Source organism: Dermacentor variabilis, chromosome 2 (assembly GCF_050947875.1).
Source record: "Dermacentor variabilis isolate Ectoservices chromosome 2, ASM5094787v1, whole genome shotgun sequence".
Lineage (NCBI taxonomy): Eukaryota > Metazoa > Arthropoda > Arachnida > Ixodida > Ixodidae > Dermacentor > Dermacentor variabilis.
In genome coordinates, this window is record NC_134569.1 from 101521036 (window position 1) to 101548849 (window position 27814).

The window sequence follows — 27814 nt, forward strand, 5'->3', positions numbered from 1 at the left end:
GATAATGAAAGGAGAAAGATTGGAAGGAAAGCCCGTTAGTCGAGACCGGCCTACAAACGCGTACCATCCGCAAAAACATACATAGTAAGAATCGCGGTTGGCTCAACAATCCAGAAGCTTCCTTCCTAAGTGAACCAATAGCACCCGTCTCAACTCATCAAGCGACATGCTTACAACGCCCATTTCTCTATATGCTATAGAAAGGGCAACGGCAGGCGCCTACTTTCCTTTAAAAAGAAGGGAGGGGGAGGCATTGGGGATCAGGAGAAGGGAGGGCTTAGTGCACTCCGCATCTTCCTCCCCGTCTGCTTCGCCACGGAGCCATCCACGGGAGCAACAGCATCCCAAAGGGAGTCGCTGTTTTCCTCTCCCCTATTCCCTTTTTCCATTCACTCCCGTTCTCTCCGCGAAAAACGCGCGCCCGTATCGATCCGGCGTCTTGGCGAGGAGACGGGCAGCAGCGGCGTTGCGATACAGCGGCGAGGGTGACGCCATAGCTTCGCTTCGGCACAACGTCCAGCGGCAGCAAAGGGGCCTGCAGCGCGCACGCGCACTGGCGTCGTCGCCGGGGCAACGCTGCTCGTGCGAATCGGCCCCGCTTCGATCGGCCCCAGAATGCGCGCGGGCGACATGTTGGACGAAGGTTGCATCCGTCGCTACGGCGCTAGCTGAGTGAACTCCGCTTCCAAAACGTCAAGTCCCGTCTCTTCGAGGGGAGAGAGAACACCTCGACGAGGCTGCAGCAGCTTCGGCCGCGGGACCACCATGGGAACCGTGCTGAGCTTCTCTCCGAGAGACCGCAAGCCGCAGAGCTACAGTGAGTACAACCTGTACAGCTACGAGCAGCTCAACAACGCCAAGAACAGCCAGCACTCCACCAAGATGGGCCACCACCAGGACAGGATGGCGGCGCCGCCGGCGTCTCAAACGCAGCCGCCCATCGCCGGTGGAGGCCACAACCATCACCACCATCATCACGGTCACCACCACGGCAATAACCACAACAACAACAACAATAATAATAACAACAACCAAAACCACCATGGCGGCAACCACTTGAAGAAGCACACGCTGTTCATCAACGCGCTGAGCTGGAAGCACTTCAACGTCTCAACCAAGAAGAAGGCGGAAAAGAATAAATCAGCGGCCGCGCAGCGCCAGCCCCTGGAACCCGTCGACCCCAACAAGAACGTTCACAAGTCACTCTCCTGCTACAACCTTGGACTCGACATCGTGGGCTCGGGCCGCACGCTCGTCGACCGGCCGCCAACGGGAGCGAAGCCGGCCCCGCCTCCGCTGCCACCGAAGCCGGCAGTGGTGAGACCGGCTCCACCCAAACCGGCTGGATCTCATCAGGCCGGTGGGAGTCCTCAGCGCAAGACAGTAATCCAAGCCTCAACGTCTGAACTTCTCCGCTGCCTGGGCGAGTTCCTCGGGCAGCGCTGCAAGCGACTGCGCGACTTCCAGCCAGGCGACGCAGTTCTCTGGCTGCGAACCGTGGACAGGTCGCTGCTGCTGCAGGGCTGGCAGGACATCGCCTTCATCAACCCTGCAAACGTAGTCTTCCTGTACATGCTGGTGCGCGAGCTCGTCGACGAGGACGTGACCAGCGAGCGCGAGCTGCAGGCAGTCGTGCTGACGTGCCTGTACCTGTCGTACGCGTATATGGGCAACGAGATATCGTATCCACTCAAACCCTTCCTGGTTGACGAGAACCGGGACAAGTTCTGGGACCGCTGCCTTCAGATTATTGAAAGCCTGAGCTCCAGCATGCTGCGCATCAACAGCGAGCCGGGCTTCTTCACTGAAGTATTCACCGAGCTCAAGGCGTGTGCGCCCCAGCCGGCGACGTCGATGGCCCCCACGGCACGCGTCTGTTGAAGACCGCCCACAGCCCCGCCATCGACGGGGCTTCTTCACTCTAGTATCAAGGTTTCGCCAAATAAGGTCCTCTCCGAGCGACAGAGCGAGAAGCCAGCACCCGTCCTTCTGTCTAAGCCGTCACCTCAGCGCTGTGTTGACTCCGGTGTACGCTGCGTCGACGTGCTGTTGCCCTTCACTCTTCGACGCACGTTGATGAAAAGTTCCTTGTCCTTCTTGCTGCTGCTTTTTCCGTCACCCTCCTATCTTCTACTTTGAACGCTCGTACGGTTTAGGAGTGAAGAGCTTGGACACGGCGAGCTTGTGCTTTCATTTGCTTGCGGATTGGGAGTAAAAGAAAACATCGTGGTGAAAGCAATGTCCTGGATGTCACCTAAGCAAAGAAAGAGCACCTTGCTTTCCGCAGTTGATTTAACCATCCGTTCACTTGCTGCACACATGTTCCTTGAGGCAAAAAGACTGTTTTTATGTTATGCGGTCTCTATTGGTACAGCTCAGTTCTTCCGGGAAAAAAGATGCTGTGCGATAACGCTTGCGCTACACCGGAGGGTACGGAACGTTGAACGGCTGTCATTCGTGGACCTAAGAATGGCGTCGACGGAGCAGCATCCGCCATAACTGCCAAAAAGAAACACGTGGAATAGGAGGGGGAGTGTATGAAGAGCATCAGAAAAGGCAGCCTCGACTGGTGGCGCTTAGCTTGCGCAGTGTCTTGCGTGCGTGACACCGGACGGGAGAAAAGCCTGAACATGACGCGATGCTCGGTGTGTTCAAGGCCGCTGACGCGGTTGACTGTGCGACAAAGATTGCAATGTAGGTGTGACTCGCCAACGCCTAGCGGTGGGCAACCCGGTGAAATTTGTCCGAGCACCAGCTTTCTTCTCCGCAAAACACCAGGTACTCGCCATCCCTCTGCTACCGTTGTTACGACTCACTCGTTGCGGGACAATGCTGCAATATTTTCTTCTTTTTTTTGGCCTCTCTTTCTCTTACTTTTGTTATCTACCGCTTGCTTAAGTTATTTTTTTTTCTCTTGGGAGTTACACTGTCCGACAAGAAACCGCACCAAGTACCACATGATCATTTTGTTCGTAAGCTACTCATGTATACGCTAACTACGTCTCTCTGAATGCTCACGTTCGAGGGGACACCTATGTATAGATCGAGCGACGGAGAGATTATCGAACGAAAGTTCGCTTTGGTCAAGCCAGAGTGGAATTTTTAGTACAGGGCACGTCTGTGTATCGATCGTCTTTGCGACTGCCTTCCGGTTGCATCGACGCTTTCATTTCTTCTTTCTTCATTACCTGTTAATTGCGTACTTATTCTGCTACGACAAAAAAAAAGATATAATGAAAAGAGAGGAATAACCAGTACAAATATTGTTAGAAAAAACGGAAACCGAATATCCTTTTGAATCTCGAGACACTAAGTGATATAGCCGGACAGGTCCAATTTCGTTTAGTTTGCGTTTAGCTTTACTTTGTGTCGTGTAACGTTAGTGGAATCAAAACAGAATGCTGAAGGAGAATGGAGTGAGACCATGCTGCATAAACTCAAAGAAACCTTCAAAGAAACTATGAAAATGCGCTGTGCCAACGTTGTAATCACTTAGCCGATCTCGTGTAGGAACGGCGGAAGAAGACTCAGGAGATACTTTAGATTGTACACAACACTTCTGAAACGGACGCTTCTGCGCATATATTGTGCCCAAAATCTATCCAGCGAAAGTAGACTGCTGGACGTGTTGCGAAGACGCTCAAATGGCAAGAGAGTCCCCAAAAGCCATGACACAATATCTATTTTATGAGATTGCCGTTTTGGGGGTTCGCGCATAGTAACCATCACTCTTTCATTTCTTTCCTTCTCGTTTCTAGCCGGAGAAACTTTCGCGGCGAGCGAAACAAAACAATAAATAACCGCTACAAAGCAACGGCAACCAATAGTTGTTATCTAAGTTTCTTGTGATACAGTACCAGAAGAAATACGTCCACTTCGTAGCCGCAGTCTTTTGTTTCGCAGTCACGATGTGTTATTTTAGTACGCAGTTACGCTGTGGCAGCGCGTATACGGTTACATGAAGCAGGAAATGATCTGAGCTGAATATCTTTTCTACAGTCCTTGTTTCTGTAGGTGTAAATAGAACTGTTCAATGAGGACGCGGGGAAACGCTTTCACTTTGTCGGCTGCTTTCTATGGAGAGCGGAAGCGCTGCAAGAAAACTCTACGGCAATGTTGGGGCGCCGCGGAGACCCGGCAGCCATCTTGCGCGGAATTCGCGAGCTTCCCTGCAGGAACACCCGCCTCCTCCCCCCTCCCTCAAAAAAAAAAAAAAAAATAGGGGGCGCTCATCGATCGCGCCGACTTCCCCAAGCGGCGCGCCCTCGGTAACGCCTGCGGAGTATTGCGCATGCGTAGCGCGGTGGCAGCCTGCCGCGCATTACTCACCGAAACCGTTGTAGGTGGCGGCTCCTCCCAAAACGACGATTTATTCAATTTCTGCTTTTTAGGTTGTTGTTTCTGCAACGTTCGGTCGCTTCAACATACGTTGTTTGATGCTTGAATTTCACTGCGGTACGAACTAGAGAACAGCCTCATGTTGTAGGCCTTTTTTTGCGAGCCAGCACTGAGTGCGACGTTGCCCACGGAGTCGAGTCCGTCGAATGATGTCAAACGAGGGAAAACTCGAGAAAAAAAAAGCCCGTGCCCAGACCGTTTCCAAGCGCACATCAGCAACACTAAGACTTTATTTCGCACATCTCATACATAACGAGCTGAAAAAATAAAGGGAAAAGAAGAATGGCGTACATTGCATGAACAAAGACAACAGCCATATATTCGTTGCGGTCAGGGTGTTGCCATGAAAATTAACGTACGTACTTCGTGAACTCATTCACGCAAACCTGAAACCCGCAGCTGACTACAGGATAAGTCACTGCTTCATGTTTGTCTGCGGCGTCGAACTGCTTACGTTGCATTTCGCTCAGTCTCCTCTACTTTCGACGGTGACGCCGTAGGTAGCCAAACGAACATCAAGGATCGCTGTTGCTTCCGGCGAGCGTTGGTAATCTAAGAGATCACATTCACAACCACTGGGCTAAAGCTAAAGTCGTCCTCAAAAAGGGTTCGGTGTTGTTGGAACATCACGTACTCAGTGCTCGCTGCGTACCTCTCAATCGCACACGTGAAGCGTGCTTCACCGCGCCAAGGCTGTTATTGCGGTAAAGCACGCTTTTTGTAGAACCACTTTTCTGCATAATTTCAGGAGGGCCGGTAATGGAACGACCACGCACAAGCTGTGTGCTAGCCTCCACCTGTATATTGTTGCTCTTTTGCATCAGAACTCTTACATAAATTATATGCGAAATTTCTATTTATTGCAGCTTCTTGTCAAACATGATCTGCCGCACGCTATATCTGTCCATGACGTCGGCTACTTTGTTAATGATAGCTGAACGTTGTATTGTTGGTAGGTTCTGAGCACTTTGAGCGTTTTTTTTTCTTCTGACAGGCGTCAATAGATGGTTCTTGTGCTGCTTGATTAGACAAGTGAGCGCCAAAATGTGATCTGCTGGCGCCTGTGTCCACGCAACGTGTTTCGGAAGTTATTGCTTTCAGCAAACAAATAACACCTACCATTGTGAAGCAGAGACAGAGGTGAAGGTTGTTATTTTTGGTTTAAAGAGTCCGGTTCCCAATTCTGGTAATGCGCGCTCGCGATGTTTCCGAGTTGCTTGTCAACGCTGAAGTCACAGTTCATCTCTGCGTATCGAGTGCTACAACTCATTGCATAGTCATTACTACAATGCATAAGTCACCTGTTACAATATCCGGTAGAAGTGTTCTCGGATAGTGGTGTTGATGTACCGAGCCTGTCTGTTCTTTCTCTTCACCGAAGCTTCGACTGACGACAAAAGAAAAAAAAAGAAGAACCACCGAGAACAACGTGCGAAGCTTGTGCTGCTCATTTGTACAAAACCTATACCTGCTGGGGGAGCAAAAAAATAAAGACTGTTCTGACCTTTTCCACCACGTGTGTGGTGCCTTATTTCTCTGGCTTTCAGAAAGAAGGCAAGCCACGGCTTCGAGTGCGACACCTCTCTTAAATTAGCAATAACACTATGCCTTAGTTACGTTAATCGTGGTTGAGCCGAGACCGTGTTACGGTCTGACGCAGTTATACTGCGAAAGCATTTATGCCCGTAAGCGTTGTTACTACGGTTAACGCAAAAGCTGCGGTTATGACGTCCGTGTATGGAGAGAGAAAGGGCGTATACAAAAGCGGTGATATTAACCAGAAGTGGTGCTGATGTGCTGTCCTGCACGGGGGAAAGTGTCAGGTGAGAAATAGAAAGAGAGATAGACACAAATAAACCGCGTACACACCTATGTGGTAGCAACGGTAGCAAGTAGCGTTATCAAAGTTTATTGTGCAGGCCAGCGGACCACAGCAGCTTCAACAACTCCGCGCAGAAAGCAATTTTACTTTGCCGCGCGAAGTTCATTTGGGAGACCTAGCGTTATTAAGTGAGCATAATTGTGCCAGCCTCCTGCTTATGTTTATTTATACAGCAGTAGCAAACCTGTTTTATTTACCGGACACGCGATAACTTACTCACTGACATTCCAAGAGACTCCCTGAAGGATAAATTGTCGGCATCGATCGTCAGGCTGTACCCGCCTGTTGCCGCAATCCACAGCGATCAATACCATTAGCGTGCCCTACTTGACTCGACTGCGCGAAGTTCTAATAGTTGTCATCCCTACCTTTCTTAGTTCACTCTTTTCCATAAACTTTTGTACCCATTTTTTCACTTCCCTAGCACAGGGTAGCTAACCAGGTACACTTATGGTTAACCATTCTTGTTTTCTATATATATATATATATATCTATATATATATATATATATATATATATATATATATATACACTCTTATATTTCATATTTCAGTCCGCATAAGCCTCGTGGCTTATGTGTGTGAATAGATCAGTTCGGGCTCAGAAGACCCTAATCCGTGTAAGCTTGTCTCTCATAAGTACACAGAAAAAACAAGACAGCTGCGTTAATACAGAAGTGCTTCATGAGAATATACAAAAGCTGATGACTCATCAACTGCTGGAAACAGAAGTAGATCAACAAATAACCATCATGCTAAAGGTAAGTCATGCATTAGACAAGACTACTTACAATAAAAAAAAATATCGGGATTATGCAAATACGCAGTAAATTAAAGATACTGCAAAACACAGACGTGTACTACACGCAACCAGAGCGCAGGTTACAAAGGTAGTATTAAGAAAAAGTGCAGATTTCTCATTTAATTCGTAAATATTTGGTGAAAACACAATAGGAGCTCAGTAGGTGAGAAATCACGAACTTTACACTACAGAAGGGTTCGAAAGTCTTCACCACCTCTTGCTTGTGATGCTTACCATTTAAATTTACCGCAGTCGGCAGACAGTGTTCAAGAAAACAGAAGCAAAAATGTTATGCATTACCTCCACAATCACCTCTCCTCATTTTCAAGTAAGGGGGAGTGTACTGTTTTCTGTCAGTCTTTACATAAAATGAACTGGCAGCAAAGTATAATATCACGACAGCAAACGCAGATAGTTTATTTCAGGCTTACTTACAACGGTATCTCGCTGAGTGGCATTGTCGGTCCACGGCTGTGCGTAAAGTTGGAGCGAATTTTAGCTAATACGGTAGAATTATATGAACTAAAGTAGCTCATTTCGTGAAAACTATTTTCGATTTTATACATTCCAGGTTCGTGACACGTTCAGCTCATTCTATTCTTCAGCAGCACGTGAGAATCGAAGACGCTGGAAGTTCTTATGACTAAGCGAGGAAGGCTTAGCTACTGGTCAAATCAGATTTTCCAGCGAATTACATGCAAAACATGAACAAAGCTAAAGTAGGAAAACAGCTGCACATAATTTAGCGAAATGTGGTGAACTTAGAATTAAATGTAACACGGTAAATATCGACGAACGATGCACGGAAACACCTGCTGATTAATGCCAAGCTCCAGAAAGCGCGAACTCTTCTCTCGAGCGGAATGTTAAGCACGTGTTAGTCTTCTTCAATAAAGTAAACAAAAAAATGATTCTAGGCAGCGATTGGATAAAAACCTTAGTGGCACCTTCAAGAAATTCTATGAAAATTGCCGAATATCCCCATATTTCAGGAAGTTTAAACCAAATACTGCCGTCTGTGACTACGAGCAAAGACAGATATCGTAAACGGGTGCACTGGTAAAAAAATAAAAAAAGCATAATCATCTATAGTTTACCCGATATAGCTACATTGTTCGTCAGGGTTTTGCAACTCTTCAAATCATAAAATAGCTGCACACTTTGCATCGACAAATAGCGTGCCATGTTTTTCTTCCTTAGATACTGTGACTGCGATAGCAACCAGGATATCATTCCTGCTGTTTTAATCTACGTAGACAATAGATGCGAACTTTAAGACCAGTTTCTCTTTTTTCAAGACTTTCTTCAATATTCTAAAAAAAACGTTCCAAAAGTGAATCATATTTCTACTACTTGTCGTCTGTCAATATAACTTCCCTTATTTTTCTTTTGATAAGTGCAACCGCATTGATTAAAACCGGATCCACAAGGCCTTAACGATACCACTCCTGCGCTACCAGGGCCGGCATTTCTGGAAATGTACATTTCGCGCCATCTTTCGGCGGCGGCGGCCTCCCTCTCGCAGTAACTGAATGGGGAAAGTACCACACACACACACACACACACACATATATATATATATATATATATATATATATATATATATATATATATATATATATATATATATATATATATATATATATATATATATATATATATATATATATATATATATATATATATATATATATATATATATATATATATATACATGTTGAAGGTGCAGCGGTGGCGTAGAGGTAGACCATCCGCCTCGCGTGCAAGAGGACCGTGGCTCGAATCCCGGTGCCGCAAAATTTTCCACCGGATAAAAATAAAATCTGCGTGTTGATAAAATTGCATAAACAGGCCTGGAGTGCGGCCTGATTCCGGTGACCAGAAACGGTAACGCACTCCCGCACCAGAGCAGGATTGGCCACCCTGGTGCAGTACTTAGCCACAACCTCCTGTATGAATACAACAATCAAACCCCAGCCCTCAGTCCCCATGCTTGCGAAGCAACTGACCACGGTGGTGGTCAGACCTGTGACGCAGCAGAGGGTGCTAAAAATCCGTGGATCCGGACAGGACGCCATGGGAATCTGAACCAGGCAACGTTTAACGCTAGAACGTTATCTAGTGAGGCGAGTCTGGCAGTGCTATTGGAGGAATTAGAGGGCAGTAAATGGGACATAATTGGGCTCAGTGAAGTTAGGAGGACAAATGAGCCATATACAGTGCTGAAAAGCGGACACGTTCTGTGTATACGGTGGCTTAGCGGAGAGACGAGAGCTAGGAGTCGGATTCCTGATTAATAAGAATGTAGCTGGTAACATAAAAAATAATATAGCATTAACGAGATGGTGGCAGGTCTTGTTGCGAAACTTAATAAGACGTACAAATTGAAGGTAGTACAGGTCTACGCCCTTCATCCAGTCATGATGACAAGGAAGTCGAAAGCTTCTATGAAGACTTGGAATCGGCGATGGGTAAAGATAAAACAAAATACACTATACTGATGGGCGACCTCGAAGCCAAGGTAGGTAAGACCTAAGCTGGAGACAAGTCAATGGGGGTATATGGCATAGGCACTATAGGACTAGCAGGGGAGAGTCATTAGTAGAGTTCGCAAAACAGAATAATATGCGGATAGTGAATACCTTCTTCCGCAAGCGGGATATGCGAAAGTGGACGTGGAGGAGCCCGAATGGTGAGACTAGAAATGAAATCGACTTCATACTCTGCGCTAACCCTGGCATCATACAATATGTGGACGTGCTCGGCAAGGTGCGCTGCAGTGACCACAGGATGGTAAGAACTCGAATTAGCATAGACTTGAGGAGGGAACGGAAGAAACTGGTACATAAGAAGGCGATCAATGAGTTGGCGGTAAGAGGGAAAATACAGGAATTCCAGATCAAGCTACAGAACAGGTATTCGGCTTTAACTCAGGAAGAGGACCTTAGTGTTGAAACAATGAATGACAGTCGTATGGGCATCATTAAGGAGTGTGCAACAGAAGTCGGTGACAACTCCGCTAGACAGGACACCAGTAAGCTATCGCAGGAGACGAAAGATCTGATCAAGAAACGCCAATGTATGAAAGCCTCTAACGCTACAGCTAGAGTAGAACTGGCAGAACTTTCGAAGTTAATCAACAAGCGTAAGACAGCTGGCATAAGGAAGTATAATATGGATAGAAGTGAACATGCTCTCAGGAACGAAGGAAACCTAAAAGCAGTGAAGAAGAAACTAGGAATTGGCAAGAATCAGATGTATGCGTTAAGAGACAAAGCTGGCAATATCACTACTAATATGGATGAGATAGTTCAAGTGGCTGAGGCGTTGTACAGAGATTTATGCAGTACCAGTGGCACCGACAACGATAATGGAAGAAAGAATAGTTTAGGGTAATTGGAAATGCCCCAAGTAACGCTGGAAGAAGCAAAGAAAGCCTTGGGAGCTATGCAAAGGAGGAAGGCAGCTGGGGAGGATAAGGTAACAGCAAGATTGTGGAAGGATGGTGGGCAGATTGTTCTAGAAAATCTGGCCACCCTGTATACGCAATGCCTCATGATCTCGGGCGTACCAGAATCTTAGAACAACGGGTAAATATCATCATCATCAGCAGCAGCAGCAGCAGCAGCCTATCCATGTCCACTGCAGGACGAAGGCCTCTCCCTGCCTCTCCCTGGCGCAGGACAGAGGTAATTGGAGATCGCAGGGAGAGGCCTTCGCTTACGTAATCCTAATCCATAAGAAAGGGGACGCCAAAGACTTCAAAAATTTTAGACCGATCAGCTTGCTGTCCATTGTCTACAAAGTATCTACCAAGGTAATCGCAAATAGAATCAGGAACACCTTAGTCTTCTGTCAACCAAAGGACTAGGGAGGATTCCGTAAAGGCTACTCAACAATAGACCATATTCACACTATCAATCTGGTGACAGAAAAATGTGCGCAATATAACCAACCCTTATATATAGCTTTCATTGATTACGAGAAAGCATTTGATTCAGTCGAAACCTCAGCAGTCATGGAGGCATTACGGAATCAGGGTGTAGATGAGCCGTATGTAAAAATACTGAAAGATATCTATAGCGGTGCCACAGCCACCGCAGTCTTCCATAAAGAAAGCAACAAAATCCCAATAAAGAAAGGCGTCAGACAGGGAGATACGATCTCTCCAGTGCTATTCACAGCATGTTTACAGGAGGTATTCAGAGACCTGAATTGGGAAGAATTGGGGATAAGGGTTAATGGAGAACACCTTAGTAACTTGCGATTGGCTGATGATATTGCCTTGCTTAGTAACTCAGGGGACCAATTGCAATGCATGCTTCCTGACCTGGAGAGGCAAAGCAGAAGGGTGGGTCTAAAAATTAATCTGCAGAAAACTAAAGTAATGTTTAACAGTCTCGGAGGAGAACAGCAGTTTACGATAGGTAGCGAGGCACTGGAAGTGGTAAGGGAATACATCTACTTAGTGTCGGTAGTGACTGTGGATCCGGATCATGAGCCTGAAATAATCAGAAGAATAAGGAAGGGCTGGGGTGCGTTTGGCAGCCACTCTCAGATCATGAACAGCAGGTTGTCATGATCCGTCAAGACAAAAGTGTATAACAGTTGTGTCTTACCAGTGCTCACGTACAGGGCCGAAACCCGGAGGCTTACGAAAGGGTACTACTTAAATTGAGGACGATGCATAGAGCTATGGAAAGAAGAATGAAGGGTGTAACGTTAAGGGATAAGAAAAGAGCAGATTGGGTGAGGGAACAAACGCGAGTTAATGACATCTTAGTTGAAATCAAGAAAACGAAATGGGCATGGGCAGGACATGTAGTGAGGAGGGAAGATAACCGATGGTCATTAGGGTTACGAACTGGATTCCAAGGGAAGGGAAGCGTAGCAGGGGGCTGCAGAAAGTTAGGTGGGCGGATGAGATTAACAAGTTTGCAGCGACAACATGGCCACAATTAGTACATGACCGGGGTAGTTGGAGAAGTATGGGAGAGGCCTTTGCCCTGCAGTGGGCGTAACCACGATGATGATGATGATGTCCTGAACAAAGTGAGTTATCGACATTGACTCGAGGCTGTACACACTAGAATCGCAGGGACATTCTGGTTAAATTCAAGTATCTTGCCGCAGAATATGTAGGTTCCCAGGACATCTGAATAATTCACAACAAAAGCTATCGAACTCTCCCATAGCATATATTGTTGAATATTAAAATGTCTTAGGCGCCTACGTGCTCCTACGTGCATTGGGGTACGTTAAAAATCGCCAGGTGGTCAAAATTAATCCCGAGTCCCGCACTACGGCGTGCCTTATAATCAAATCGTGGTACGCAAAACACCAGAATTCAAGAAAGTATAGGGACGTTTTTGGAACCGTCGGTAAATGGTGCTAGAGGATCGCACGATGACACTTACGCCAATTTTCCGAGGTGAACGCAGCGATGGCCTTCAACGGACGCCTTCCTCTAACCGCTTGCGCTGCAACTGGGCGAAAATTGTACTGGAGTGTCGCACCGAGGCGAACCTTCGATTCCTGTTAACACTGTCGCAATGAATGGGGCCGCGACCATGAGACGCAACGGTGGAACACCGAGCACGACCTTCACATCTCGGTGAGCCCGGGGACCCTACTGAGGTTAGCTGCGGCTCGCCTTGAGTTCGCTTTACGATCGCATAGCAGCGCAGTAGATTAGTCGGCGTTCCGCGTTTACTGTCTATAGGTGTCCCAAGGAAATTCGAAGAGCCGTAAGCGTTGCCCAATGCCGACGCTGATCGCCAGCTCGCTTACGGGCCGCAGTTGTTGCGACGCACGCCAAGTTCTGGTTGGCGGCCGACCGAGAGCCTGGGGCTGAAGTAGTCCGTCGTAATGATTCTCCTCCAAACTTTTCCACAACAGCTAGTTATCCTAGAGGTGCTGTCTAGCGGTGGTGTAGCGCACCCCTCTTTGTCGAGGCAACGCAGCACGATTCCGGGAACCGTTAATTGGATCACTCCTCGATACGTTTTCACACATATCTGACACGTTTAAACGTAGCATTCGTATGAATACGGCGAAAAAAATATGCCCTTTCGTTTTTTTTTTAAGTTTTTTTTTTTACTGAAATACTCGCAGCCGGAAACCTATTGAAACCATCGTGCGTCCAGTAAGTACGCGATGTGTTTTAACTGGGCTAAAGGCTGTCGATTTCTTTTCGTGTACATATAGCACAGCATATGCCTAACCACGAATTTCTCGTCATCCTTCTGCCTCGTTGTTTTCACTTTTCTTGCGTATTCACGCCCCTAGGTTTACCACTGTGTTGTTTCCTCCACGATAACACACGCGTCTCCAACCCTCCCCCCGCTGAGTCTTCGTTATTTTGCCCCCTGCACGCTATAGCGCTTTGTTGCGCAGCAACGCTCATTCAGTCAGGGCTCACTTACTACGTATTTATTTATTGGTGAATTGATTAAGATTGTTAACGATAATCGAACAGATATTAATAATTCTTTTTCTATACCTTCTGCTTTCTTTGTATTTATTTCTCTTATTTTCGTTTCCATTTAACTTCATTTTTCTCACTGCATCCTGGAGCAGTGCTGTTGCCTTGACTATACCAAGGGCACTAAACTCTCCAGCACTTTTTACTGCTTATATGCCCCCCCCCCCTTCTCATAGCACGATATTAACGCTACGTTTTACTTTCCGTCTACAGGCAAGAGCTGTAATATCGCTAAAACGCCATTATGCGGCAGCAAAGCAGCTAGCAGCGCGCCAACAAGCGAACAGAAGAAAAAAAATGGCCATTTGATGAGACGATGAAAACGCAAAAACATCGATGGCGATGATGTAGAAGAGAAATGCTGCGGGACGGCCTTTCCAAGCGGCGATTTCCACTGGGACAAATACAACGGCGAAGCTCTCAGGGCAAAATCCGTTCGAGCTTGTACCGCTTCCGCGGAAACGCAATACCCACGTGGCCGCGTCTCGTGAAGTAAGACGGCAAGAAAGCAAGTATAATACCGTCAAAGTAAAAGTGTAAGGAGTAACTCGGCAACGCCAACGGAAAGGTCAAGGTCCAGGACGTATACGTATATACTCGCCTGACTTCACAGCGTTGCGCAAGGCAGTAATCGTAATCAACCAGCGGCGACCAACGCCGCTCTAAACAAGAAACGCTTGCAACTGCTACATAGTGCGCGATCTATACAGATGAAAACAGGCAATGTCAATAACAAAAAAGAAGGTTTTTTAAAACTTCATTTGATCCTGCCCCCAAAGCCCGTCGGATACTGGTGTCGGGAAAAGGTCAGCCGCCTAAGCTGCGGCGAGTAAAACGTGCCGCTCGATAAAAGTTGTATTGGGAGCGGCTCGTAACTCGAAGACCTCTGCGTGGGACGCGTATACGTCGGCACAAAGCAGTCCTTGCGCCGTACTCGTCGTTGATGGAACGCACGGTTTGCTGGGTGTTTACCTCGTCGGCGCATGGGCTAATATTGAAGGTACCGAGCGCTGGCGCGTTAATTCGCAAATCGCGCTGTTTACCGAGAACGCGCGCGAACGTCGGCTTCCGTCGGAAAAGCCGAGAAGGTTCGAAATTCGTCGAAACGACGACGCCTTCTCCAATCGCGCGCTCGGTAAGATTCCGTCTATTGTGTGCCTGTCCGAAAGATTTAAACGGAGGAAAAGGAATCGCGCGGCGGCTCCTCCTGCAGGCGGCCTGATCCTGTTGAGCGCACGTTCAGCTTCGAATGCCAAGGCAAAAGCGATACAAAGAGAATACATCTGTCCGCAGTGAAAATGGGAGTTTATTGAAGACCCAGCACAATGTGCGCATTAAAGAAGGTGCAGAGAGATGAAGACATTTCCCTATTTCTAAACTTCACAACTCCAATATATGACGAAAGGATGGCTTGAAAAAGAAAGACAGAAGGAAATAAAGAGAAAGCGAAAGGAGGAAATAAAAAGAAAGAAGGAAATAAAGAAAATACGAAAGAAGAAAAAAAAGAGAGAAGGGAAGAGAGGAAGAAAGAGTCGCGCTTATTTACAAAGCACGCGTGCTTACTCATGCCGTTATGTTTGTCGTGAACTCACGAGACACGCCCAGGGCGGAGTTGGTTCGGCTACGTTCTTTTTACTGTCCTTCGTCTGTCGTGCAATGCTCCTTCGTGACAATAATACCAGAGGTTTGATAAATGTGAAAATGACATTCGTTTCGATGTCCTTGCGTAGGTGAGACTTGCGTATAAATATACTAAAAGATCTCCGCATAAAACTAAGACGGAAAGCACTTGCCATATTGCAAGTGTTTTCTTGTAGATATCTCTTCCCACGGAGCCATTGACGTACAGTGGACAGCAAAAGATTGGGGACTCCGCGAGAGCGTGCACAACGACCTCTTCGCGACACCTTCGGTGCGTCAGCGATCATCGAGAGCAGCGCTAGCCTAGTGATGTGTTCCTTTCTCATTCGCCGGCGTGTCAATGTTTTCTTCTGATCAACACGAGCTTTTTTTTTCTATTTTTAATGCGAGAGCATTAGACACACAAATTACGTCATCTTCATCAAAAAAAAAGAAATAAATTCACCGACGATTGCGATACTCCCTAATGTGAATTTTTAGCGCAACTCTTTTTGTGTTTTGAATTCGCGATATGTTGTGGCAAATAATTTTATTCTGAGTGACAGGGTTCTCGCGGCGGCGGCGCTCTCAGCCTCTGCTCGGGCAGCTCGCTTAGCAGTAGCGCTAGACGAAGCGCTTCCACCGGTTGTGTCGCTCGTTGCTCAGAAGGAAAGCGCGAACACGGGAACGCGCAGCTCGCACGGAGCGCATTCTCTAGCTGCAGCAGCGCCGGCGGCATAGTGCATGCACAGTCGGTCCGAAGCCCACGCCAGCACTTGGTTTCGCAGCGTGTCTGGTCGCCGTCGGCACTCCGCTTCCCTGCTCACCGATGCGCCATACTCTCCTCCACCGCTTTCCTCCTCGCGCTCTCTTCGCTATCGCCATCTTTCATTTCCCGCTGCGCTCCGCGTCCGCCTTCATCCTTCGCTGTGCTCGTTCGCGTGGTCCGACGCTCGCCGTAGGAACGGGCGCCTAAGAGCTGTACTCTAAAGAAAAGGGGCCGTCGTGAATATTTGATCCTCTGCCCCACCGCCACCGCACCGTAGCCGAGCGCATCATTGAATGCGTCAATGTTACGTCGGTTGCATAGCGCCACCGTTGCAACAGGCGACAGTGATGAAAATCTTCGAGGCTGTGCACGTGGTTAGGCTCTGCCTGGCGGGCGAGACCATCGCGGCGATATTATTCGGATCCCAACGCCATACCGTCGCGGACGCTGTCAACGGGCCCTGCTGCTTCTGTGAAAAGGTTATTTGATATGCAATCTTGAACCCTGTGTGCTGTAAGATAGAACCATTCAAGAGGTAAGGAATAGCCGGCGCCTTAAATTGTGCGTCAACATCTCCTTATATCATATCAATAAAAAAAGATGCGGCGGGCTTCAGACACCCATCGAACGACGATTACGACTGTCCCTTCAGAGGATGAGGTGGAGTTCGCCTACGAAACCGATGAAGAAGTGTAGTGTCAACAACATGGTGCCTCTCTGAAAAGTAATATCATCGCTAGGCAAAATGGTGTTCTCATTCTCAAAAGTGGTGTCGCTGAGAAAAAACACTCAACGTAATGCGCGCGTGAAGCACTGCTTTAATGAGAAGTCCGCAATTAAAGCTAACCTGAGAGATCGCAACATGGCCGGTTCGTCGTCTTGCGTCGTGGCGACCTCGTAAACAGTAACGTTACACTCGGAAACATAACGCAGCAGCGCTAAACTCAGCAATATTTCGCCGCAACACTAAACTCAGCGACATAATTCAGCGACAAGCAATATCCCGAATTTATACGTCATAAGAATTGCTTTGCTTACAGGCCCCCATAGATTTTCTCTTTCACGCGCCAGCGCGCTTGTCGGAAGCCGAGACTACGCGCTTCTTCCTCGACAGCAGTATCATTGGAACTGATATCAGCCCAGTGGCACGTGGCCGATAAATATCAGTGCATGCCGCTGTGCTGGGAAAATTTCCTTAGAACAATGAAGTAGAAAAGCGCCCCGCGCTACAAGAGAATTCACGCGCAAGCGCGCAACAAGGGGACAGATTTCGCCCTATAGTGTTCTCTCGAGGACACGTGTCGCACCAGTAGGTGTCGCGGAGCTTTTGAGATAAGGAACAAACTAGGTGACTATTTCAAGCAGCCTAGGTGACTATTTGTCACCGCCCCGTTTCGAAGGGGATGCCAATCGATCATCATCGGAGAGAAAGTTTGGCACGCACTCGCATAGTCGGTAAACTTTTGCTGTCGACTGTACGTAGTTTTTCTCGTCAATAGCTCTTTCAGGCGCACGTTGACAGACCTCCACTCGCACGGCACATATACACATTAACATTACGTTAACATTAACATTAACATATAACATTACGGACTCGGGAGAGCGCTTCCGCGACACGATCGAGGATGGCTACAGCCTGAGACGTATTCACTGTACTGCAACTGGGCTGCTGACGTCTTGTCCTTATACAAATGCGACGATATAGAAGCTGGTGCATCCACAGAAATCGCTTCGTCTGACTGATTAGCCAACGATACTCGTACATCTTTCGGTCTATATCATATTCTATAGAAGTAAGTCGAAAGCATGGCGCCTGCCCATTGTATTAAAATTCTCAAATCTAGAAGCGAGTAAATAACAAGCATCGCAGAAAGGGAAATAAGGGGCTTTCACAATTGCGAAGTTTGAATACGAGGAAGTGCTTGACTGTATTGAGCCTTCGATTTTGTAAGGAACTGGAACACACTGGAGACGATCGAAGAATCGAACGACCACTACTCTGCCGTTGTGAAAAAAATATTTAGAGATCTCTATACGGTGCGGTCATGCCGTCAAACGGCCGTCCGGGTGACGGAAACATAACTGTATACTAACGAAATTGTACAGTGCAGTACAGTATACTGTAGCGTACAGCCTCAATTCCCGAACTGGCCCAGCTCACAACTTTGGCATTTCAAACAGTGCTTGAAGCCGGTCATTCATGTTCGGTTAGGCTGTACTCTACAGTAATCATGCTACATATTAAATGTCACAACAAGCGATTAATTTTTTTTAATCAAGATGTTAGCAAATTATTAAACAAAACTTTACAGAAACAATCCAGTATGATCGTCAATGTAAGCGAATAGCTGAACCATCATCATCATCATCATCATCATCATCATCAGCCTGGTTACGCCCACTGCAGGGCAAAGGCCTCTCCCATACTTCTCCAACAACCCCGGTCATGTACTAATTGTGGCCATGCCGTCCCTGCAAACTTCTTAACCTCATCCGCCCACCTAACTTTCTGCCGCCCCCTGCTACTCTTCCCTTCCCTTGGGATCCAGTCCGTAACCCTTAATGACCATCAGTTATCTTCCCTCTTCATTACATGTCCTGCCCATGCCCATTTCTTTTTCTTGATTTCAACTAAGATGTCATTAACTCGCGTTTGTTCCCTCACCCAATCTGCTCTTTTCTTATCCCTTAACGTTACACCTATCATTCTTCTTTCCATAGCTCGTTGTGTCGTCCTCAATTTGAGTAGAACCCTTTTAGTACGCCTCCAGGTTTCTGCCCCGTAGGTGAGTACTGGTAAGACACAGCTATTATATACTTTTCTCTTGATAGATAATGGCAACCTGCTGTTCATGATTTGGGAATGCCTGCCAAACGCACCCCAGCCCATTCTTATTCTTCTGATTATTTCCGTCTCACGATCCGGATCCGCCGTCACTGCCTGCCCTAAGTAGATGTATTCCCTTACGATTTCCAGTGCCTCGCTGCCTATTGTAAATTGCTGTTCTCTCCCGAGACTGTTAAGCATTACCTTAGTTTTCTGCAGATGGCGTGGCGTGCCAACTAGTTCACGAGTGGTGAAGGGCAAGCCGCAGGCCCCCTCACGAACTGTCTCTCTTCATGTATCTATAGTATACATACCATGTGTCCCCCGCGACTTGTGACAGAATTTAAGAATATACAAGTTTGACGTGGCTGGACGGAACCAAGGTAATGTTGTTTGCCGACGCTTGGAGCAAGTCAGACCAGTTATTGTATTTCGCCTATAGTTATATGATTATTTATTACAAATAATGTACTGCTCAAATATAGTATTCAGAGAAAAAGTGCCAATGAGAAAATTATAAACTATCCTGAAAAATTCCCTATCCAGCTTTCTCTTGCTCAATACGTGCTACCTAAATGTTTTATTTTTTTTCTTTCCAAGTCTGAAAGAAAGCCCGCAAAATACGAAAATGTACCGCGTGAGGTCGCGCGGCACTTCTTTGTATTTTGTGACGTTTCATATTTTACGTATTTCGAAGGCTTTCCTTCAGGCATGAAAAAAAAACTTAATAATAACAAATAATTATGTAACTCGGCGAAATCAAGAAATAGCCTGACTTCCTTCAAGCGACGGTGAACAAAATCACTTCTGTTCATTCCAGCTACGTGGCGCTGGAATTTTTTTAATGTTGACACAAGTTACGTGGGGCACCCAGTGTATTGTATAAGATTTTTTTTTTTTACTTCGAACACTATCTTTTCAAAAGCCTACAAGATTTACTCAAATTATGTCCTTACAGGTGAATTATCTGCCCAGGAGGATGCATGATTTTCAAGAAGAAATAAAACTATGCATTCACTGTATAAGTTATTACATCAATTCAGTTGAGTTGAGTTGAGTTGTTGTAGTCTACTGGTGGGATTAGCCTTGCAGTTGCTGCCGGCAATTGCTCCACCGTAGTTTTTAAAGAAGCTTTGCGGCCAATTTTTAGATCGGAAGTTGAAAAGAATCGTCAAAAAAGTTCAGTTACGGGTTTCTACATTTCCAGATGGCCACGTAAAGCGAAATAACTGGCGTCAAATTATTCGTTCATTTTGCCTGATTGCCCACGCGGCAAGCCGCGAAGCGCGGCTCAAGGTACGACCTTTGATACATATATGATATATATATATATATATATATATATATATATATATATATATATATGGACATGTTCAGATAAGAACGGTAATCGAGGTCCCATGACCATTTTTTGTTTTCAATGAAATTTTTATATCTGATGGGCAAATGTGTCCACACAAAGGAATCAACCTTAGTTTTGCAAGAAACTTCGTAGTTCTCTCAGAAAAAAATCGTATGTCACAAGAGGTGGAGAAAGTCGTTTTTGCCACTTCGCAAAGTTGCAAGTTTGGAGCCTCACTGCATGCACAATAAATTTTTCCCGCACATAAGTATTTTTTCGTTACTTTTTCGTAACATGTACTATACGAACAAATAAAAAAACAATTTTTCGCTGCGTCAATCTTCTAAATAAAAAATTGCAAACTTCGCTTCCGGAGCTATTCGGTGCAAAAAAGGCACTTTTCAGGGCAGCCTCAGGGCAAGATGCGTAAATATCTCCACACTTAATCTTTTTCTCAGTATTTTCCAGCTACTTTTACTCACTTTAGGCAAGTTTTGTAGTTTTACACTTGACAGATATTTTTCAATATGGCCTCAAATTTGGCCAAAGATCAAAAAGGTCAAAAAAGTAACAATTTTGCCTTCGATTAAAAAAAAATCATCATCATCGAATTTCATTAAAATTTGCCTGAATAATCCTCAATACTCGATAATATTAGTGTAACAAAAAAGTGTTGCATTATATTGTTTTAAAGTATGAAAATTAATACAAAACTGACTTCATAATTTCAATCCCTCCGATTGCTCAGTATTTTCTCTTAGGATGCGCTATCGTGAGAAGCTGGATTTAGTATTGTTTTTTTTTTTTGTGGGTAAATTTTAAATGTTACAGTTGCTGAGTTCATAAATGTAATTTTTAAGTTTTTTTTTCTCTTACAATCAAAGTTCTAAAGCTCCTATTCGCTTTCGTACTCTTCTAACAGTGGGACTTAAATTACTGTAAGCAGATTTGAGAACGTTATCTTCTAGTGACGTGTGGTTAGTGGTCGTTTATGCAAACATTTATTGCACCCGTCGCTACTCTCAAGATGCCTTTAACGAGCTGCCGCCGCTCCATGGATGAACCGCGCTTGGCAGCCGCTCCTATAGCTATATAACGCCCGGCGCGACCCCTAATTTCATAGCACCATGTGTGCCGCCGCCGCACCGAGGCTTTAGCCGCCGCTATCATCTTTCCATCGCAACGCACCGAACGCCTGGCAGTTATACCTTAGCCTTGGACCTTCGACCGAGACAGGCCCGATGAGCGGATGTTGTCCGGATCTCGAGTTTCGCGTGTCGTTTTGCAGGCATGGTAGACGGTGGGGTCGTTTTCTGTACAAACGTGGTTTCTCTGCACTCGAAGGCTCCCACGACAAGCATACTTGGTATCCCAGTCTCAGCTCGTACGCCAGACCGAACCAGCGTCAGTGTCGACGGCGGGCAGCCTGTGTTAAAAATCCATCCATCTGTCCATCTCCTTTTTTTGGAAAAGCAGCCCTGGGCCCTGCATCCGTCACCTGCTCTTCTGTCCTACGATAATCTTCGGAAGCGGTGAGCTTTTGCATTCATGAAGAGATTTCCGCGGCGAACGTTTTGTGCCGACTACTCAAAAAGGCACAAACAGAGAATTGAAAAAGGACGTAATTTTCGCAGTGTAAAGACCCTCAATGTCGCTGCTCTCAAAAAAGTCCTACTTCCCGAAGAAGCTCTCCGAGTACGAGAAAGTGACTTCATCTGTCAGAATCGTTACCGTCGGTTCAAGGAAGACATAGATAATATGCAGGCAGAGTCAACCGAAACATTCGAAGAATTCCGCCCTGGAGAAGAAATCGTAGAAAATTTAAACTCCAGTGTCAGCCTTACCTCCGAAATCTCGCCCCTAAAGCCACCGAGCGCTCTAAAAAAACGCCTCAGACTTTCCTATGCAAAGCGAAAGCAGGAAGAGGTGGCAAGAGCTATGGTGACGAAAATACGATCAGGGATACAGGCAGCATATAATATCCCAGAGACTTCGCGTGCGTCACAAGAAAAGTGTGCGCAATGCAGCAGCTGGGAAGACAACCTACATGCAGCCTACAATAGGTGTACGTCCTTTCAAGAGCGTTGCCAGCTGCTGACACTGCTACCACGCAACCTAACCGTGAAATATGTGCAGGAAGTTATTCCAGAGGCAACGAGGTACGTTATTCAAAAATCGAAGAAGATGGTGGATGGAGAAGGCGTATGGTCAACACAGGAGCGATATACAAGATGTAAGCTATAACACGAAGACATTACCACCGTTTTAGAATATTACACCATGGATGAACTCGATTGCTCTAGACAGACACCGAACAAAAAGGATGTTGTGAGAATCGAAAAGGAGGGAGAGAAGGAATGGGCACCTAAACGGTTCATGACGCGGTCCTTGCGAGAATCATTCCGCCTCTACAAGCAAGCTCACCCTGCCTCCCAGGTTGGCCTCACAAAATTCATATCCTTGCGTCCTAAGTGGGTGAAATGCTCGCCACAGTGGCAAGTGTGTGTTTGCGTGTGCTGTGCAAACTTTCAGTTGTGCCTCGTGGGACTGCAGAACGCCTCCGGAAGGTCGCTTTCTCCCGATGATATGCAGAGTCTCTGCATATGCCAGGAACCTACTGCATCATGTTTCCTCAGGAATTGTGAGCACTGTCCACAAGATGACATTTTCAGTTTGGAAAATTTTGATATGAGCAGCGAGGACGAGGTGTTGATTGCTTCATGGGAATACGGTGAGCTAGTTAAAAAAACTCGACTCGGAGCTACGCCGTTATTTCCGACGATATCTCTCATGATTCAGCTCATGCATGTTTGGCTCTGTCGAAAATCAAAGCACATCTCGAAGACAACGCGCCAATCTACACTAAGGTAACACATGTGAGCGACGGGGCTCCCGCTCACTTCAAGAATAAATATCAGTTTCATGAGCTAGAACGCAGTGAATGTCAAGAGACGAAATGGATGTTTTCGGCCACTGGACACGGCAAAAATGCTTGCGACGGCGTTGGTGGGCTTGTGAAACATCGAGCATCACACCACAACTTGCGGAAGCCTGCAAGTGAGGCCATACAAACAGCCAGCGGGTTCGTGGACGCAATTCAAGGAACGCTAAAGAACATCAACATTCTGGAGCTCCGACAGAGGGAGCTTGCAGACTTTCGCGAAATGAAGAAGGAAGAATGGAAAACGGCAAAGAAAGTGCCGGGAGTTCAGACGCTCCACATGTGGAAGTACGTTCAATCAAATGAAGGCAGTGCATCCTACGTGGCCTCCACCGCTGCGTCGGAATGGAAGAGACTGTGATCTGGTTTGTGCTTCGGGCTGGACAATATACTGTGCGCATACCGAAGTCAACTGCTGCCATTTATTTCTTGTTACGATTTTCTGAATTGCACTCTGCAGATAAAGCGGCGCACCATTTGTAAATTGTGTCCCGATTAAAACTCCTGCTGATTAAAAACCTTGCAGATAAATTGTCCCCCTCAGAAGACGACGTTTCGTCTCCTGACAGTGCTTTGCAGAACCATTGAACACAGAGGTAAACAGATGCAGGTCCGGACACGTCGGCTTCAGAAACACATTATATTCATTTTTATATATAAAAACTTTTCTTAGCACTGATAAATGATCTAATATTTTTAAAGAATTGATTACATACCAATGTAGCTTCGAATGATAAATAAGGCAATACAAAAAACGTTTGACCGCCGCCAACCCGTTCTTGAGACATCAGGTGAAATCGCGAATTTATTCCCATTTTGACGCATCAAGAACGCCGCTAACAAGCGAGTAGAAGCTCTACAAACATTGAGGATCATTCGGATATTGTGGTAAATAAAATGTAACCAAGTTCAGTGAGTGCTAAAACAAATTTCTGAGAGTTACTATTTCTAAGAGGCAGTAAAAACAATTCTAGATAACAAAAACATGGACTCAGTTTTGTATTCATTTTTATACTTTAAAACAATATAATGCAACACTTTGTTGGTACCTTAGAATTAACGATTATTGAGGATTATTCAGGCAAATTTTAATGAAATTCGACGATAATGTTTTTTTTTAAATAGAAGTCAAAGTTGTCACTTTTTTGACGTTTTTGATCTTTGGCCAAATTTGAGGCCATATGGAAAAATATATGTTAATTGTAAAACTACAAAACTTGCCTAAAGTGAGTAAAAGTAGCTGGAAAATACTGAGAAAAAGATTAAGTGTGGAGATATTTACGCATCTTGCCCTGAGGCTGCCCTGAAAAGTGCCTTTTTTGCACCGAATAGCTCCAGAAGCGAAGTTTGCGATTTTTTATTTAGAAGATTGACACAGCGAAAAATTGTTTTTTTATTTGCTCGTATAGTACATGTTACGAAAAAGTAACGAAAAAATACTTATGTGCGGGAAAAATTTATTGTGCATGCAGTGAGGCTCCAAACATGCAACTTTGCGAAGTGGCAAAAACGACGTTCTCCACCTCTTGTGACATACGATTTTTTTCCGAGAAAACTACGAAGTTTCTTGCAAAACTAAGGTTGATTCCTTTGTGTGGACACATTTGCCCATCAGATATAAAAATTTCATTAAAAACAAAAAATGGTCATGGGACCTCGATTACCGTTCTTATCTGAACATGCCCATATATATATATATATATATATATATATATATATATATATATATATATATATGACCTGAAGTGGTGCGGTTGTACATGGTGTGCAATTTTCCTCTTTCTCTCTTCCCTCTCGGTCTCTTTTCATCCCTATATCCCATTTTCCAAGTGCAGTATAGCAAATCGGACATTCGTCTGGGTTAACATTCCTGCCTTTGCTCTATTATACATTTCTCTCTCCTTTTTTTCCCCCGAGGATAAACTGTTGAAGTTAGCGCATCGTGGGGTCAACGTCCCTTTTCGTCATTGCCTACTGGCGCTAAAACTGGCGCCCATCGTTTGCTGCAGTTCGCTGCGGCGATACCTGGAAAACAATCTTCGCTGCCCAAGCAGGAGATAGGTAATAAAACTGAAGCCGCTATTTAGGAAGAAAAATTGGCCTCATCTTCTTTAACCTATGGAGGAAGCCATGAACATTCAAGTTCAAATTTATTCATCAACGATGTCATTTTTACAAAGAATTGTATACAAGATTAGCACTACACAGGGAGCCCCAAAGTTAGAAACTGTCAGGGGAACAAAATGCAGAAAAAAAAACGAGATACAGATCAAGCATTGGTTACGGTGACTTTACAGACAATTTGATGCGAAAAAAATACGGAGATATAAAGATGATTAGCAAGACGAAAATTGCAAAGAAACATACGGAATAACTGTGAACGGATGCGTATCTTTGACCTTCTTGCTGCCTTGTTTTTCTTTGATCACGCGTATCAGTTTATTACAAACTGAGGCTGTCACGTGGTCTGGGTATCCAGCGCGGCTTAATCTTCCAGCCTGCATTCGAAAGCTATCATGCATTTTATGAATACAGGATTTCTCCAGCGCAGCCTGCAAGGCGGTGAAAGCTATCCAGGTCCGTCTCTATCACCTTGAAGTGACTGGAAGCATAATTTATTAACGGTTTCTTAGCCCTAGGGTGGCATGTCCAACAGACATTATCTGGCCTAAATTCTGGTGCCATATCCAGAAAGTGAAGCCTGACTTGATGCCTATATTCTAATGTGAACTTGAGGCCTAGGCAGTGCGTGCTAAACCATCTGAGAACACAGTTGGTTGCTTCCTTATATTATGGTCTTCCCAAGTGCACCAGCTAGTCTTCAACATAGCGGAATATTTTGACAGAGTCTTTCACATAGTCTTGAATCACTCTATTCACGCCACTGAGAAAAATGTCACTGAGTATTGGTGTGACTTTGGATCCGATGCAGACGCCGGTTTTCTGCACGTACAGAGTCTGTCCTGAAAGTAATGTCAGTAAGGCCGTTAAAAATCATTTATTGAATTTATCGTTACAAGTGTAAAAATCTTCAAAATACTTTCCTTTTGCGTCGATACATCGGCTCCAGCGAGACTTCCAGCTCCCGAATCCGTTGCGGTAGTCCTCCTCCGGAATGGCCTTTAATGCAGCGGTGCAAGCTGCTTTGATCCCGTCCACTGTTTCAAAATTCTTGCCTTTCGGAGGTGTTTTGAAGCGTGGAAACAGAAATAAGTCGGGGGGAGCCTAGTCCGGGCTGTACGGGGCCTGGGGGATCGTTGACGCCCCTGCTTTAACCAGGTAGTCGGTTACGATGAAGGCACTGTGGGCCAGCGCATTATCGTGGTGCAACTTCCAGCTGTCTTCGATGTCCGGCCGGATGCGTTGAACCCTGCGTTTCAGTCTTTTGAGGACTTCCACACAAAATTTGGAGTTCACAGTGGTTCCAGGTTCTACAAACCCGTGATGAATCAGTCCATGGATGTCAAAAAAGAAAGCTATGAGCATGATCTTGATCTTTGATTTGCTTATCCTGGCTTTCTTCTGGCGAGGGGACGAGTGCGTGTGCCATTCCGATGATTGCATTTTGATCTCCGGGTCACAGTCAAACACCCAAATCTCGTCACCTGTAATAATGCTGTCCAAAAAATTTGCGACCATGTTTGCGATCATGTTTGCCCATGTCGAAGTTTTCTTGGCACTTTTCAACGCGGCGTGACTCTTGGTCGTCAGTGAGCACTTTTGGAAGTATTTTTGCGCACACCTTCCGCGTGCCGATATCGTTTGTGATGATATTGTGAAGTTGAGTTTTCGGAATGTTTAACATGTCGACCATTAAACTAACACTTAATCGTCGGTCTGAGTTCAACAGTTCCCTCACTCGCGTTACATTGTCAGCTGTGGTGGCCGTGGATGGCCGTCCGGCACGGTCCTCGTCGTCGACCTCTTCCCGGCCTTCCAAAAAGGCCTTGTTCCACCGAAACACTTGCCGATCTGACAGGGCACGTTCTTTGTAAGCAGTCTTGAGCATAGTAAATTTTCCGCAGCGCTCTTACCCAGTTTCACGCAAAACTTGATCGCAAATCTTTGTTCTAACGAGCGCTGCATTTTCCCTTGCACAAGAATAAAAAACAACTCTCACGGACAGGCCCGTCCTACACTATCCGATGCTCAGCGACGGAGCGCTGCTTATCTGGGCTCCCCCACTACCAGTTTCTACCGGTTAGGCCACGCTCCGACATGCAGTCGCGTCACAATAAATTCACGGACATTAGACCCTGTGTATAGTTAATCTCCGACACCTACTGCGGTGGAAACGAAATAAAGGTTCAAAAGTTCCGGTTACGTTTCCACCGATAAATTGCTCCTTCTAACAAACTTTGTCTTGTCGTTGAACTCAGTAATCAATGTCTTGACACTTAGAACTTCCTGAAGCGGCAAGGAATAGAATAGATATTCAACATCAATGCTAGCAGCAGCGCAGCGACCGGCCGGGGTTGTTTTCCCTCAGGAACTTCACCGACGAACGCGAATCCTAGATTCTGAACGGATCCTTGAGTCATCAAGCACTTCTGGAGGAATGCAGATGTACCTTGAAGGCATGTGTTCATTCCTGAGACTATTGTTCTGAAAAAGATCTGAGGCTTGTGTGTCGTTATTTCGTAGAAAACTTGAACCGTCACTTTTGAGGCCTTTTTTCTCGTCCGCGGCCCCTTGCGTAGGGCCTACGTCCTCCAGGTAGCTCGCTGTAGCAAATCTTTCGCCCATATGT

The 27814-nt window shown here is 45.9% G+C and overlaps 1 protein-coding gene across 1 annotated transcript; it reads left to right on the forward strand.

Moving 5' to 3' along the window:
• Positions 1 to 631: 631 nt before the first annotated feature.
• Positions 632 to 5908, forward strand: Cdk5alpha (Cdk5 activator-like protein). Its single transcript, XM_075681503.1, has one exon. The coding sequence runs from the start codon at positions 766 to 768 to the stop codon at positions 1879 to 1881; it is 1116 nt and encodes a 371-aa protein (XP_075537618.1). The 5' UTR covers positions 632 to 765; the 3' UTR covers positions 1882 to 5908.
• The last annotated feature ends 21906 nt before the right edge of the window (positions 5909 to 27814 follow it).

Bases quoted from the DNA above. Each gene is read 5' to 3' on its own strand.
- Cdk5alpha (XM_075681503.1), top strand. From the start codon at position 766: ATGGGAACCGTGCTGAGCTTCTCTCCGAGAGACCGCAAGCCGCAGAGC.